This window comes from Neolamprologus brichardi, chromosome 8, assembly GCF_056152115.1.
Source record: "Neolamprologus brichardi isolate AB-2024 chromosome 8, ASM5615211v1, whole genome shotgun sequence".
In the NCBI taxonomy this organism is placed as follows: domain Eukaryota; kingdom Metazoa; phylum Chordata; class Actinopteri; order Cichliformes; family Cichlidae; genus Neolamprologus; species Neolamprologus brichardi.
Genome location: NC_142111.1, coordinates 6,295,717 through 6,311,801, shown reverse-complemented (window position 1 = coordinate 6,311,801; position 16,085 = coordinate 6,295,717). Strand labels below are relative to the sequence as shown.

At 41.2% G+C, this 16,085-nt stretch overlaps 2 protein-coding genes across 4 annotated transcripts; one reads left to right on the top strand and one right to left on the bottom strand.

The window, feature by feature from the left end:
• Positions 1 to 653: 653 nt before the first annotated feature.
• On the top strand, positions 654 to 9,415 carry tefa (TEF transcription factor, PAR bZIP family member a). 3 transcript variants are annotated; one of them, XM_006807289.3, is made up of 5 exons: positions 654 to 825; positions 5,353 to 5,745; positions 6,179 to 6,399; positions 7,158 to 7,369; positions 7,884 to 9,415. In XM_006807289.3, exons 1-5 carry the CDS (start codon positions 750 to 752, stop codon positions 7,903 to 7,905), a joined length of 924 nt encoding a protein of 307 aa, XP_006807352.1. In that variant the 5' UTR covers positions 654 to 749; the 3' UTR covers positions 7,906 to 9,415. The 3 variants fall into 3 exon arrangements, with proteins under 3 accessions (XP_006807352.1, XP_087701458.1, XP_006807351.1); XM_006807288.3 differs by lacking the exon at positions 654 to 825 and adding an exon at positions 3,981 to 4,558; XM_087845332.1 differs by having other exon boundaries at positions 658 to 825; positions 7,158 to 9,415.
• Positions 9,416 to 10,956: 1,541 nt separating this feature from the next.
• Positions 10,957 to 13,077, bottom strand: phf5a (PHD finger protein 5A). Its single transcript, XM_006807290.3, has 4 exons — positions 12,951 to 13,077; positions 12,659 to 12,682; positions 11,256 to 11,422; positions 10,957 to 11,148 (listed from the first exon to the last, which is right to left on the bottom strand). The coding sequence occupies exons 1-4, from the start codon at positions 13,000 to 13,002 to the stop codon at positions 11,059 to 11,061; spliced, it is 333 nt and encodes a 110-aa protein (XP_006807353.2). The 5' UTR covers positions 13,003 to 13,077; the 3' UTR covers positions 10,957 to 11,058.
• Between the last annotated feature and the right edge of the window lie 3,008 nt (positions 13,078 to 16,085).

Here is a 16,085-nt window from a genome sequence, read left to right as displayed (position 1 = left end):
TACAGCTTTCGCAAAATACAGTTAAAATCCAATACTTAACCCCTCCACTCACATTTACCAAAGCTGCAGCGGCCACACTGAGGACTGAGGCGTGCCCCTAGAGCTTATGTTTGACACCCATTGGACTGTTTCTGTCTTAGTTGGCGTAAAACGTGTGTATAGACGAGCATTACAAGGCCTATACTTTACATAATTGCTATTCCAGACATATAACTGGAACGGGTTAGCTTAAATTTAGGACTTCGTAGCCTCATGCTTGCTCCTAAGTCCCCCACACGGTGACCCTAAGCGAGTTACTCTGATAATATACATCATGTTTTAAAAAAAAAAAAAAAAAAAAACGAACTCACATCTTACTAAAGTTTCTTCAGTCGTGGGGAGCATGTAGGCGTTAAAACCAGTTTTATATTCCGTGTGTACCCGACTTATAACGTAACGGGTCGCTATGGGTCACGTTTTTTTTTTTTTTTAACTTTAGGTAACACAGGTGCGGCCCAGGATTGGCTGGCAGCGCTGTGATTAGCAAAAGGTATGGCCAATGGGCGTTCTTTCCGTCGATTGCGTGAGAATGCTCGCTGCCGATTGGCTGCGCGGAGCTGGAGTGGGCGGGCCGCGTTAAGTAATTTCGGCCGAGTTCAGAGTGCGAGACCTGCCTAAGTTCTAATATTTCCCGACGCTTTTCGGGAGCGCTCACACCCGTTCAAGCACTGCCCGCCCCTCCAGGATTGTGCACTTTCACAGGAGAAAACATGACCACTGAAATCCCAGAGATTTTCAAGGCTCTTCTTGAGCATCCGTTCGCTCTTCCAAACTTTGATGACAATGGTAAGTGACAGCCAAACGTGGTTCTGGTTAAGTTAAAATTCCAAAAATTAAGAGACAGATTTACCACGTAGATCGTTTATCTGAAGCGACAAACTGATTTTGAGGAAATTCCGGAACTTTTGCGCAAACTGTGTGTTTGTTGCGTAATCCTCGTCAGCTGAGCCGCATGAGACAGCAAGGAGCTTCTCCTTGGCTGGATTTAGAAGCTAAAAGTTGGAGGAATTTAACAGAAAATGTGGACTATATTACTAAATAGACACTTATAATTTAAAAAACGATACTCTAACACATACAAAGCAGGTACTGATCCTTTCATTGCGGTGGTAAAGACCGCTCAGTGTGAAAGAGGAGATATGTTGATAAAGCTAAACACCTGCTGTTTTTAATGATCATCAACATCGCGTTGCAGGCTAATAAAAATGCTGTCATTCGTGGTTGTAACGGATTAGTAACAACGCCTCTTTTGACTGAAAGCTCCAGTAAGCAGACTCAGGTCGACCTGCAAATCAGATCAGGTCGACGCAATGACTCTGTTTTCATTCCGTGTAAGTGATCACAGAGATATAATATCTTCAAATTGAGATTAATCTGCCACTTTAACAGGACTGCACAGTAGTCACTCAGGCTGAGTTTTTAAATGGGTCCATCACAGTACTAACATGACTCGTGAAGCAAAAGCAGTCCTTTTGTTGTTGTTGTTGTTGTTGTTGCTGCTGTGCTGCACAGTATGTTTGACTTGTTGTTGTAGGAGAGAAGTTAGATTAGGTTATGGCTCCAAGTGCTTTAAAATGTAATCTTTGGGTGAACTGCCCCTTTATGCAGCATGATGAATCAGTAGTTAGTTGACAGTTGACTCTAACTTGTCCATAGGTAATAAATGTGGCGTGAATGGTTGTCAAGTAGTCTGCCTGTTGTCCTGTGACAACTGAGATAGTCTGCAGCCCAACCTCAAGCTCCCTGAACTGGATAAGTAGAAGAAAATGGTTTTTGGTCTTTGCAGACCATGAGAGAGCAAGTGGTAAATTTACAGCAGGCGAAAGTACTCTGCTGCTCTGTGTCTAATTAAGTAGTTTAATGCAGCTCAAGTCAGAGCACCTTTCATTAGAGAGATTCAGGAGCTCCATATTTTCCACCTTTAGTTTTGATCAGAGACTAAATCCTCCCCACCATCAAGGTCAGGGAATGAGCCACTCTCCAGCTGTTCCTTGCTAGAGGGGCTGTGTTCCTTCTTTAAAATACCTTTGATGGTGATTTACTGCTTTCATGTCAGGCGGCATGCTCGGTCAGCTCACGTTTTTTTCTTTTTCTTCTTTGTAAACTCACGTGTGACTTACCAGTAAAATTTTGATGTCTTTCATGCTCAAAAATTCTTCCGCCAAGTGTTGAAAGACCGAAAGAGAGCATTTTGGTTTATGCACAGGTATTATTGATGCTGTGTGTAAATTAATTGAGCCTTGGTTTATTGCTATATTTTTGAAATCCTCAAACTTTTAGCTGGGCCTTTTATTCTTCTCAAACTTTCTGTCCTATATACACTGTTACAATAGTGTATTCTAATATTTAACATGACCAGAGGGGCAGCGTGAGGATGATGAGGGACTGCACTAAGGGTCAGTATAAAACAGATCATTATATGGAGGTAGAAATTTCATGATGACATTTATAATAACGTACAGGCGTGCACTGCCTGTCGTACATACTGATCATAAATAGAACTCGTGTGTACCATGAGACAGACGCAAATGATCAGGATGGATCAGATCTCACATTCGTCTTGGTGTGTGTTGCTCCAAAGCCAAAGATTTTGATGCGAGGACTGCAAAGATGCTTTTATTCTCTCCCACTCTTAGCTGGGGTATGTTTTAGATTAGGAAGTTGTAGGAGTTGTCTACATGAGGACATGACATGAAGGTCAAATAAAGTCGTTTCTTAAAGGGTCTTGTCCAGCACCTCCAATGCAAACTCTGTGCACACACTTATTATTTTGGACTGTAGTCTAAAATCACATGGAGCTGTACAGACCACAAACAGATACTTTCCTAATTTGTTTCCCTAATTTTGCACAGACAAGATTTTAGTTCTACTTGTTAATGCAGCTAATAGTTTATCCTTGTGGTTAAGTGTCATATATAATAAGTGGGACAAAGTTCAGTGTGACCACCTATAGCAGATGACATTGGGGGATTGTATTTGTTTTTATCGCTGTGACACAAACACAGAGAAAAACTCCCTCTCCCACTAAAGACAATAAAACTGTGCCTTGTGTGAGGAAAGCATGCATGTAGCTGCCTTTTACAGGGTGCCTTACTGAATACTTCATGTTAGTGCACACTTTGGAGGGCAATAACATGTGTCTATTTAAATGCCTTTTTGCATAAGAAAACAGGATGTAGATTTTAACCGTGTTTATGATGAAATCAAATGAACGCACATCCTGTTTTGTGTCCAAGCGCGCTCAGTTTGTTTTCCATGAGTGAAATACAAAAATCCTCTTTCTTTCTCCGCAGGATATGATTTGCTTCAATCTCTACATCATTCAGAATATTGTTTATTTATTTATTTTTTACCACCACTTTTTTCACCAGGAGAAAAAAGTTGTTTACTGCTTAAAGGCGATGTGGGACAATTATCAGCGACCACGATTGTGATTAAGCTTTCTGCGGCACAGCACAGACATGCACATCTTTGCCCCTGGGTCTTCTGCTTAGCTGCAGCAGCATAGCCCACACCAACTAAACCTCAAGGTGCTGCTCCTCAGCCCAATAACACTTTGGCACTGCAGCGCCGCCCTTCTTGCTCACGCCTGCGTGTGAGCCACAGAGACACATCGCGGCGTCATTGGACGAAACCGGCGATATGTAAGAGCGGCACGTGTGTTTGCATGTGAGCTGGGCAGGCTTTGCTAGTCAGGACATTGTCCGAGCTGTTTGTCCCACTTTTTCTGCAGTTTTTTCTTCTTTTTGGTTTTTCTGTCAGAGTATATCAATTAATATAATATTCGAGTATTCCTGATTAATATCTGATTTGGGTTAGATGGTTATAGTTATTATAGTTCTAAATTTAGAAAATGTGCTATAAACCCTCGCTGTCTGTTTTTATGTGATCGTATAACATTAAAAGAACTGGAAAGAAAGCTAAATAACCGAATAAGGGTGGGAAAACTCGGTTAAAATACGTGTAGCAATAGTTTTTATATCTTATTTAGGTGAACATGTATATAACTCGGTCAACCATTGAGAGCGCAGATAGTTTTCAGGAACACGCCCCCTCGCGCTGTGATATTAATATTCATGAGGTCAGACTCAGCCGGCCAATCAACACAAAGCCAGCAGGAGGTTTTTTCACAAGGAGGCGCGGTTTGTTCTAAAAACAAAAAACCAAACCTTTCGACTGTCACAGTTACCGAGGAAGTGGGTTAGTGAAGCTCTCGTGGATGCTATCACGGATAAAATTCGTTTGAGTGGATTTTGAAGCAGTCTGTGACGGCGGTTCAGCGGGCTGAGGAGCTGGCGTTATCAAGCTAACGAGCTAACCCACCGTGTTTGCATCTTTTTTTTGCACTTGCTCCGCGGTGAACTTTGAATAATAAAGAGAAAAAAAATAATTATAAAAATGTCTGGAGAGCCACTTCTCGTCACGGTGGAGACTGCCGCTGGGGCCCCGAGTTCATTCCCGCTGGTTTTGAAGAAAATAATGGAAATGCCTCCGCCGAATATACTGGACGGAGACGACGGTAAGCGCAGAGCTGACGAAGAGGAAGAGGCGGATGTCGGCTCTAAAACGAGTTCACCCGAATAAAGAGGCTGGCGAATAATAAAAATAATAATTAAAAATAGTCTTCTTATCATAACAGTGTAGCAGCCTGTATACGGTTGTCGCTGCGTGTGCTAACAACTCTGAGGGAATATTAATTTTGCAGCGCTAGCTGCAGTCGCTATGTACCCTAGAAAGGCCTCCTCTTTTCTCCTGGGTCCGACTCTGCTCAGCATCCAGACTTTTCTAGACACGCCCCTGAGTTTAAATGCAATTATTTTGCTGTTGTTGACAGGAGGCACTCTTTCCCCGGTTAAAACAAAGTAATATTTTGATGATAAAACCTGGTTTTAAGTGAATAAGAACGTAAATAAGCGTGATAACATTCTCGGCCTGGTTGTTTTTCCCCCTCACTGTGTGTTCACTGTGGATATGAGTCCTTGAGTTTAAAAACCGCATAACTGAACCATAGTCATCTTAAATGGTGTTCACTGTTGCTGCTACTATATACTGGATGTAGTGGTGTCAGAGTCCTTAAAATAGCTTTCTACAGAAAAGTGACAGATGATAGTGGGAGGGGGAGGAGATTTTACTGTAACACACTGGATAGTTTGGGGTAGAAACAGAGAGAAGAAAAGATCTTCTTTCTCAGCACTGAATACATTATAAAGCCATGTTTTCTATGTCAAAGCAAAATATATATAGTATAATATTTGTGAAAACTCCATATGTGTGTGTCTGTGTGTATATTAATGTGTATCTTTCCTGTTTCAGACACCGACAAGGAAAAGCTGTGTCTTGGAGACACCGGTGACCTGGGTGGAGGAGGGAGTGACATGGGTCCTTCGGCCGCTCTGACCCCAGCTATCTGGGAGAAAACCATCCCCTATGATGGTGAGACCTTCCACCTGGAGTACATGGACCTAGAGGAGTTCCTCATGGAGAATGGCATTCCCACGTCACCAGAGGAGAACTCCTTAAAGGGCACGCCAGAAGGAGGCGCCATGAAGACGGAGAACCAAAAGGCTACATCCTCTGCACAGACAAAGATCACCAAGCTAGTGTCTCCATTGACTCTGTTGCCCATTCAGGAGCTGGACAAGAGTCAGGAGGAAGTGGTGATCATCACAAAGAGTGATTCTGACATCACCTGTGATGTTGTTACAGGTGAGGCTCCTGTTGGCTCTGTATGATGTCAGAGAGAGCAGAGTGTTTATGGGGGCCAGAAGGAAGTTGCTTACTGAAGATAAGGCTTAGTTTGAACTGTGATTCATGCAAAGCTACTCTAACAAAATCTAAGGATAAAAATACAGAGTTTGTAGATAAGTATAATTGTATAAGAAGTATAAACCCCTGCTTGAATTGTCCTAAATAGAGGTAATAATGCATGCTTATATTTCATATTTGGTTGTGTCACTATGTTAGCGAAACAGGATATGGTGTGATCTAACAATGTCACCTAATCCTGAAACAAGCTGTGGGTGGTAACTATTCTGGCGGGACAGCAGAAATAGAAGCTGGTGCAGCCGCATACTGGAGATGGCAGACTTTACAGTTGGTGTCTCATATTTCTGTTGTTGTTTCTTATCTGTGTGCTCAGAGGTGACCACTGGCAAGGACAGGGTGACTCCTGAGCCCATCAGCCCTGAAGAAATTGAGGTTGAGGTCAACTACGAGCCAGATCCTACAGATTTGGTCCTGTCGAGCGTGCCCGGGGGTGAACTGTTTGACCCGCGCAAACACAAGTTCTCTGAAGATGATCTCAAGCCACAGCCTATGATTAAGAAGGCCAAGAAGGTGTTTGTGCCCGACGAACAGAAGGTATGCTGGCAACTGGATGAGGAAAACCACAAAAAAATGCACTTTCAGTCTAGCAGGCTGCTTCATTGTGTTTATGTGCCTCGTGGCAAATCAGTAAAACAGGAAGACAGTTGGAGCTCAAACATGTAGGGTTGTATAATCACACTAGAAACATTGCTGATGCTCTGTCATCTCTTAGACTGCTGTTAAATAATATATCGGCATATATAAGACTGGCAATTATATGTCAACTTTCTAATCATTCACTCATTGCTTTATTCCATGCTGTGTCTAATATACACGCTCTTAACTTGCATGTATCGGGGTAATTTGGGATTACTGTTAATAACTGATAAAAATGAAAGTGGGAGGCATGTGAGCTTGTTTTTAAAAATGTTATTTATTTTTGAAGGCGGGAATGCTAGAAAACATTTACAGTCACTGCCTGAAATAAACAGGAAATGTTTAAAAAAACAACAACTTTCTATTTATTTTTGTGCGGTTTGGAATTTCATCAGTGTTGGAGGTTTGAAAAAGGATCTGCTGTTGAGTTCTGCAACTCACCATGACTCAGCGATGTTGAATCTTGAAATCAGTTTTTTCTCTGCTTCCTGCTCCTCGAGAAGAATGCTGGTTTTGTTTACAGGGACAAAGGAGCTTGGCTGTCAGCCATATTTGCAGGATTAGGCAAACATGGGCGAGATTTAGGTTAAAGTGCGCTGAATAGAATAAAGAACACGCAGTAAGCAAGCTGTTTCTTTCCTGTTTTACTCCTCCAGGATGAGAAATACTGGCAGAGGAGGAAGAAGAACAACGTGGCGGCTAAACGTTCCCGCGATGCCCGCAGGCTGAAGGAGAACCAGATCACTGTCCGAGCTGCGTTCCTGGAGCGTGAGAACACGGCGCTGCGGACGGAGGTGGCCGAGCTGCGGAAGGAGTGCGGCCGCTACAAGAACGTTGTGGGGCGATATGAAAACAAATACGGACCACTGTAAGGGACGAGGAAAACACACATGTGAATACACAAAAGGACATGCAAACCTGACAGTGTCAATATTTAGAAAGATAGATATTTTTAAGACCTGATCTTTTGCCATGTGACCGGATACAAACCTACCGTACCGCTGAAGAGAGGGATGGCCTTAGCTGGAAGAGAGGGGGAGGAAGAGGGGAGAATGAGACCCCTGTATAGCCTACACTGTGATGAAAGTCCGTCAGGGGGGTTGATTTGAATAATTGTGAGTGTATTTGGTGAACAAACCTGCTTACATTTGAGTCACAATAACGTGGGAATGAGTAAAACGGCAGAGGCTTTCCTTCCATGTGGTACCTAAGAAGGTAAAGGGAGAGGAGCCTAAAGCCTCACTCATGTTGGATATTCTACTTTACAATAACTTCTTGGTAGTCCACACACCAGCCTTCAGAGCTGCCAGTTGCTTAATACTGGCCTCTCTTCTCCCCCCTTCCTTCCATTGTCATTCATCCTTGTTCTCTTCTCTTTTAAGAGCGGTGCCAGATGACGAATAGACAACAGTTGATTTATTCATTTATTTTTCCTAATGAATAAATAAATCCTTTGGTTGTTACGTGGAAGAAGAGGATGAAGAACAGACGAGCCTGTGTGAGGGCCGATGCTGCCAGCGAGATGTTATAGCATGTTAAGATATCATTTTTTAAAAAATCATTATTATTATTATATTTAGCATCTGTGCAAGTGAGAGGGGTGTGTGAGGATATTCAAGTGCTTCTTTGGTGCACCTCGCTTCTGAGGTGTCTTTTTTTTATCATGTTTTGTACGATCGATGCTGAGATGAGATTGTTTGTGATGTTCGGGCTTTGATTTTTACATACAGTAGGTTTGGTTTTGTTTTTTTAGGTAGCACATGTAATGGTTTAGGATACACGGCTTCCTTATTGGGCTTTGCAGGTTGCTTGCAGCAGTTTTATATCATAATATAAGAGATTGTGCAACGAGTTGGGTTTTTCTTTAACCACAAAGACTTCTTTCTTTGACTGTGACATTTCCAATAACCTAAAAGCTTCTTCAGGGGATTTCTGTGACTTGGCAGGAAAAAACAAACAAACAAAAAAAAGCAGCCATGTTCAATTTTCTTCATGTATGAGCTTTCTACTAGCGGCGGCTCAGAGCTGTACATAAACGCTTGGTCCTCCCTGTTTCTGTGCTTGTCGCCCTCGTGCTGTGTCCCTCAGAGTTGTTGCCTCTCTGCGGGTTGTCGATGTGGACTCGTCCATTTTCTGTCAGCAACACTTCAGAAGTGTCTGTGTAGAGTCTACTGATGCATGCACTGTAAATAACTCAGGCTAATGTAATACAGTAAAAATGTATTTAGCATCATAGACCATACATACAGTGCTATTTGAATCTTTATTTACCATTTACACCTGCTTCCGTATTACAGGTTTTCTGTCGAATCACACAGAGCGCCTCTTCAGTCTCCATAACACAGACTGTTGTGGGACACCTCTTTAAACCCTTTGAGTGTTTTCTACGTCTAAAGCCATTTCAATGCAGCGAGCAGTCTGCCAGTGTACAGTTAACTTTGCATCCAAACTACAGCTGTGACTTACCCGCCGGTTACTTTGCTGTCCACTTTTGACAAAAAAGGGAAAGCGGTTTATTTCTCTTTTGCTGCAGGGCTTCCACATCTATAACTGTTCTCACTTTGTAACCTAAATAAAAGTGAACATTGTGTTCTTTACAATTTTTTTTTTTCTTTTCATTTTTTTAAAAAACAGCTTCTTCTTAATGAAGGGGCGTGTGCATTTTTGTGAAGTACAACTACAAGTAGGATTTTTGTGTAAATATTCCAGACCGACAGAAAATTGTTTCACTCCAAGCTTTTTGTTGTTGCAATGGTTGTTGCAGCTTCTCAGGAACAGGTCATTTAGCTAACTTTGTTGTGTGGGGTTTTTTTTAAAACCTTTCTGGTTACATCTTTGTAAAGAAACATCTTTGAGTGAGGCAATCTTTTGTCTTGTATTTACATTATGTAAGATTAAAGCCTTGTTGACCGAACTCTTTGAGTCTCTTGTTTCTTTTTATTTTTTATGCCATCTTATTGTCATGACTGCAGGATCTGAGGAAAACCTGGAAGGACAACTTTCAACTTTGGTACAAACCTTTACTTGAACCTAAGAATGAACTGCTTGGTGTTTGAAAATCATCTGGACCTCATAAAACACAACTTTGTATAAATTATAAGGGTTCGCACAATTTTCTTAAGATCAAATAATTAAAATCAAGTTTTCTTGATGTTATTTAAGGCCATACATCAGGAACAGGGGGCACATTAGTGATCAAAGTTCACTGGATTTTTTTTAGTCATCAATGGATTTGAGTGAATGAAAATGACTATTCTGATTCTTGACAGATTTAAAGCTATTGTTGAAATAGTGACGCACTGAGCCTCTAAACGAATCTGCTTATCTCAGAGTAGTTTGAGGAGGTGGATGTTCTAAAACAGGGGTTGGGAACTCCAGGCCTCAAGGGTTGGTGCCCTGCAGGTTTTAGATATTACCCTGGGTTAACACATTTAAATCCAATGGTTAGCTCATTACCAGGCCTCTGGAGAACTTCAAGACATGTTGAGGAGGTAGTTTAGCCATTTAAGTCAGCTGTGTTCGATCAAGGACACATCTAAAACCTGCAGGACACCGGCCCTCGAGGCCTGGAATTCCCATCCCGTCCTAAAGCAACCCAGGTGGTGGTGCTGAGAGAAACTACAGGAAATGTCAGTAAACATGTTCAGTATCTCACATATTACTGCAGTATGTCAGATTGTCTTTTTTCCTTCCCTCACCCACGGCTGAAACTGGAGGTTTCTTCCTGTTAAAAGGGAGCTTTTTCTTCCCACTGTTGCTAAGTGCTAGCTAGCTCATATGGGGTCATCTGATGGCTGGGGCTATTGTACAGTGTTTACCTCACACTATAGGGCAACTGTTGTTGTGATTTGGCGCTGTATGAATAAAATTTAATTCTACCGAAGAGCCGATCACCATTGTTAAAAAATAGATATTTTCTTATTAGGTTTTTAACAGGCTTGACATCTTGTATTGTTTTCAGCAACTCTTTAAATTTTGTGGCGTTTCCTATAAAGAGTGTTTTTTTTTTAACCAGATGTGTTTAGTGGAGTTTTATGTATGCACGCATAATCAGAGTATAAGAAACAGGAAATCATCGCAATCATTGCTTTCATGTAAGGTAACTAATACTCCTCAGCTGTACATGGACCCAAACCACAATATAAGAGAGACTGAAGCCCCTTACTGAAAGGGGTCAAGGGTTAAAGGGGGATTCTTTTACTCGCCACCCATCTGTACCTTTTTAAATGATTACTAAAAACAGATTTACGTAAAAAAGAAAAACAATATTTTTTACACTGAAAATGTTATTTCATTTTGGCTCTTGCCCCTGTGTTCAGCAGTCCACAGAAAGTGGGAGTATTTATACCATTAATGGTAACAGCTCAGGTCTTTCCAGCTCTTTATTTGCCCATTTTTGTGACGTGTTCACTGATTATTTAAAAACCTTGAACGCTAACAAAGCAGTCATAGAAAAAAAGTACAAAATTGAGTTTTATTGACAAATCAAAAGTTTTTTTGTGAGTTTTAAAGAAAATCTGAAAGACTAAACGTTGCACTGGGTCGTCGTGGTCACGTTCACCTCTTCTTGAAGCCGTACTTCTTTCGTTCATAGAACAGATCTGTTTTGGAGCTGCCCAGGTTTACAATCTTAGGACATCCATCTCGCTGGAGAGAGAAGAGAAAGACATTTTTTATCTTAAAGAACAAGTCTCTTGGATATTTTGCTGCTTCAGTATCCAGTGTCAAAGTGAAGAGAGGAGCGGGAAACTCACATCTTTCTCCTGGATGGTGCATTCTTTGCAGTAGTAGGCATCGGACACACCAGGCCCCCCACATATGACGCAGCGCCCCTGATAGGAGCCGTAGTTACACTCATCACAAATACGCACCAGTGTGCAGGGTCTGACGTAGGAATCACAGATGACACACTTTCCATCACCTGGACAGAGAAGAGAGGAAGAAGAAAGGTTTAAACTTATACTGGAGGAATTTGAGTTTAGACTTGTTTGTGCATTTTGTTTTCTTTTGGACTAAATAGCTAAATATTCTTCTAGAATCGAGTTCCCCGGATTCTAAAAAGTTGGTTTCTGGTTTTGTGAAAGCTTTTTCAGAGAATTTAAATTTTAAATCGGACTTTTTGAAGATGGCATGGGAGGAGCTTGGTTTGCAAATTGGAGATGAGGTGTGGGAGAGGAGTCTGAGTAAGATCCATTCTTGCTCTATAAATGCAAGGCATCAGTTAATTCAATTCAAAGTAATTCTCAGACTTCATTACTCAAAAACTAAACTGCATAGGATTTTTCCTTCTATCAGTCCGACATGTGATCGTCGTAAACTTGGAGAAGGCTCTCTCACTCATTTATTTTGGACTTGCCCCAAACTGCATAACTATTGGTTGGACATTTTTAAATGTTTTTCTGATATCTACAATTGCACATTAGAGGCAGACTCAATAACTGCATTGTTTGGATCTTCCTCTTCCCTTTTACTCCTCAGCTCTGCTGCACAAACTACAGTTTTGTTCGGAATAGTAATTGCTAAGAAAATTATCTTGACTCTCTGGAAGTCGGATATGGTACCTCAATTCAAAATGTGGCTAATAGAACTGACTGCTCTATTGCACATGGAGAGGATTAGGCACACAGTAGCGGACAATCTTAGTGATTTCTTTGTTGTGTGGCAGCCATTTTTAGATCATGTATTAAAACAAAGTTCTCTTTGATCAATCGCAAATAATTCAGTCTACCACCTTAGCATTTTATTTCTGTTTATTGCCAATGTTGAAGTAGTATTTTTGTTGTTGCAGTGTTTTGCATTATTTGTGTGTTTTTGCCCTTGTTGTTGTGTTGTCTGTTTTGTTTTATTGTTTTTTGGGGTTTTTTGTTTGTTTGTTTTTTTTTTTTGGGGGGGGGGGGGGTTTGCTTTTGTGTCTTTTCTTTTATATCAAAAAATTAATTAACATACATTAAAAAAGGAAATATTACTGGTGTAATAAATAAAAAACACACACAGATTAAATACTGATTGTTATGAGCGTGGTTATAAAAATAAAATTAGGTGATTAAACTTGAAGTTAAATAAATTAAAGAAAAATATGACATAAGCAGACTTTAACACTAGTTTGAAATACATGCCGTTAGTTGTTCCAGATATTCCTCACAGATAAAACACTTACATTTCTCGCAGAGTCTCCCGATTGCTGCGGGACAGAAACGAAACAAAGTCAGTCAATGTGACAGGAATTCACACAAAAGTCAAACCCCACTTTCTTCTAGTTACGATACCCTTCTAGCCACCAGAGCCCACAGACCTGCAGACACTTCCAGGCTAACACATTTTCAATGAAATCCACGCCATGTTAGCATGGATGCTAACGCTATGACCTACGAAACAACAACAAGGGACTTCCAGGCTGCAGCAAAATCCACTGTGCCGAATACTGAAACGTAAAATGAGTCCAAACTTACCAACACCAGCTTGTTTTCGACAGAAGATCAAATCTGGATGATGTTTAGCCATCTTCGATTTACGTAGGTAAAGCGATTCTCTTTCTTTTTCTTCTTCTTCTGCTGCTGCAGCTGGTTCTTTTTCTTCTTTGTCGTTTTATTGGCGGTTGGCAAACAACGATGTGGTGCATTACCGCCACCAACTGGCCTGGAGTGTGGGCCGGAATTCGCTCATATCAAATAATCGGAAAATAAATAAAATAAATAAATACTACAGGATATATATATCCTCATATCCTTTCACACAAATGAGTTTCTTTTAGAAACTGAAACAAAGCCATAAAACGTTCACATCTAGAATTCCTTTGCAATAAATCCTTTATATCTAGCTTAATCCCCCCAGATTTTGAATCAGTTTTGTTCTTTCTTCCTGATAATTTTGATTTTGGTTTAATTTATTCCACTGCGATTACATGTCCCTGTTTGACGTTGCCCTATAATGAACAGTGTACTGTTTAATCCAGTGTGGCCAAATCTGAATCAAGATATTATTGTCTCCTCTCTCCTGGTCCTCCCCGTGCTTCTCATGTTTCTTGTTTTCCTTTGAATAGAATAAAACCATCTCCCTGTCCTCTCCTCCTCCCACAGCTTTTTGCCCTATTTCCCACATTATCGTGGTCTTCATTTCATCTTTGCTAATACAACTTGATCTCCTTTAGCAGCCTAATATTAATTTGATCTATTTGGATTTCTATTGTTTTCCGGGTTGCTGTCGATCCAAAACTCTTTGACTCCTTCACCTCCTTCTGCCAACAAGGTTTAATTGTTTCCATTGTGGAGTGATCTTTTCATGGGAAAATATGGTAAATGGTAAATGGCCTGTATTTGTATAGCGCTTTACTTGGTCCCTAAGGACCCGGAAGCGCTTTACACTACATTCAGTCATCCACCCATTCACACACACACACATCCACACACTGGTGATGGCAAGCTACATTGTAGCAACAGGTGCCCTGGGGCGCACTGACAGAGGCAAGGCTGCCGGACACCGGGGCCACCGGACCCTCTGACCACCACCAGTAGGCAACAGGTGAAGTGTCTTGCTCAAGGACACAACAACCGAGACTGTCCAAGCCAGGGCTCGAACCGGAAACCTCCCGATTACAAGACGAACTGCCAACTCTTGAGCCACGATCGAAAAAATTGAAGATATGACACATTGATGTCATGTAAAGTAGTCAGTGTACAGCTCTTATAACAGTGTAAATTTGCTGTCGCCTCAAAATAACTCAACATACAGTCATTAACATCTAAACCGCTGGCAACAAAAGTGAGTACACACCTAGGTGAAAATGTCCAAACTGTCCCCAAAATATCAATATTTCGTGTGGCAACCATTATTTTCCAACACTGCCTTAAAGCGTTATGGCTTGCTAATCACCTGCATGTGCTCCAGAGCAGCGCATCTTGACATGCTTGACCATTTCTCTCCAGATTCCTTCATCAACTCCTTACGTGCATTCATAGCCATCAGAGGTACAGTTCTCCAGATAAGATGCAATCGAGGCACAAACTATGTCAGCACGAGCAATGATTTACTGAAGAATTTAAAGAAAGACATCAAGCAAAACTTTGAAAACTGGACCGCGAGTTTCTCATCAACACCCCATCACGTAGTCATATGAGTTGTGTCTGGGAAAGACAAATTATCATTTGCAAAGTGTACTCACATCAGCCCTTGAACAATGAGCCAAACAACTTGACAGCTCCTCTCTAAGGACATTCCTGTATGAAGTCATGGCAGTGATTAATAGCAGACCATTGGCTACTGACCAACTATGTCATACCTATGGTTGTCCCCACACCTAGGACGCCTTTGCTGTCATCTGCATACTGCTGCTATATGTCCATATCTCTGACATTTGTCGCATCTAAGAGAGGGAGGGATATATGGCCTATCTGTAAAACACATGCATCCTATTTTGACTTTTTCTGAAACTTCAACATCACTGACAAGCTATCAACTCTTTCCCCACTGACTGTTCTTAATAGTCTTTTAACTCGACTCACTTCCAGACCTTGAATGCTAGTTTTTCAAGATTCTCATCCACTGGAATCCCTGTTATTACCCTCTTGTTGTTTTATTCTCTCCGACAAGCATCCTTTTTACCACATGTTTATACCTCCCTCTTACCTGCTATTAACAAGTTCCTGTCTCTTAGGATTCTTGCTTGTTGGACATCTTCTTTTTCAGTTCCCTCGATGCTGCACTTGGACTTAACTGCATGTTCTCATCCTCCTTCCTAAACTTCAGTATTATTTTGAATTCCTCTCTTACTATCTTCTTCCGAACTACAGCACTCCCTTCATCTGATCTTCTGCTATCGCCCGTTTCTAATTTGGCATTCCAAACATATTTTCATCCTCTCCCCACTTACTACCTCGTCCTCGTCCTTTCCTACCTCCGTTCAGTCCTCTATGCCCACATCATCCTCATCCTCTACCTGAGTCGACATTTCAGTCCAGTCACGACCCAGCTTATGCCATCCGCCGTCCACCTTCTTGCCCAGCTGCTGAGATTGGGAGCACCACTCGAGTCCATAACATAGAAAATTGGGGGAAATTTGACCAGTTCAATTCAGTTATTCAAATAATCTCCAGCTGCAACAGTGAAGTGGTTTACATGTGAATGAATCAATAGCTATGAGTCCATAATCTAATACGCAATCAGGTGAAAAAAAAGTTCACCCTTACTGAAGCAGTCATGTGAATTCAGAAGGATGTTCTCTGTTTCATTATCGTCAAGTTGTTTCTTAGTCGTTGTGTTTTTCCTGCTTCGGGCTTTTGTTTCTGTTACTGTTACTTCAGTTTGCCACGGGCCCCGCTGTTCCCTGTGTGTTGTCAAGCCTCTGTCGGTGATGTTGCCCGATTTTAGTTATTTCCTGTTTCATTTTGGCAACTTTTGTCCAGTGCATTTGGTATTTTGTTTTATTTTTATTTATTTATTTGTGTTTCCTTATTTCATGGTTCCCTGAGATTTCTTTCTTTCTTTTTTTTTTTTTTGCTCCTGATCAGCCACTCCTTGTATTTTTGTCTTTCTGAAAGTTGAGCATTAAAGCTGTCCTTTGAGCTGATGTTCTGTCTCAAGTCGTGCGT

Bases quoted from the DNA above. Each gene is read 5' to 3' on its own strand.
- tefa (XM_006807288.3), top strand. From the start codon at position 4,438: ATGTCTGGAGAGCCACTTCTCGTCACGGTGGAGACTGCCGCTGGGGCC. The intron at 6,400-7,157 runs GTATGCTGGCAA...TTACTCCTCCAG, and splicing joins TTGTGCCCGACGAACAGAAG to GATGAGAAATACTGGCAGAG. The intron at 7,370-7,883 runs GTAAGGGACGAG...TTCTCTTTTAAG, and splicing joins GAAAACAAATACGGACCACT to AGCGGTGCCAGATGACGAAT.
- phf5a (XM_006807290.3), bottom strand. From the start codon at position 13,002: ATGGCTAAACATCATCCAGATTTGATCTTCTGTCGAAAACAAGCTGGT. The intron at 12,683-12,950 runs GTAAGTTTGGAC...TCTGTCCCGCAG, and splicing joins TCGAAAACAAGCTGGTGTTG to CAATCGGGAGACTCTGCGAG. The intron at 11,423-12,658 runs GTAAGTGTTTTA...TTCTCTGTCCAG, and splicing joins CGGGAGACTCTGCGAGAAAT to GTGATGGAAAGTGTGTCATC.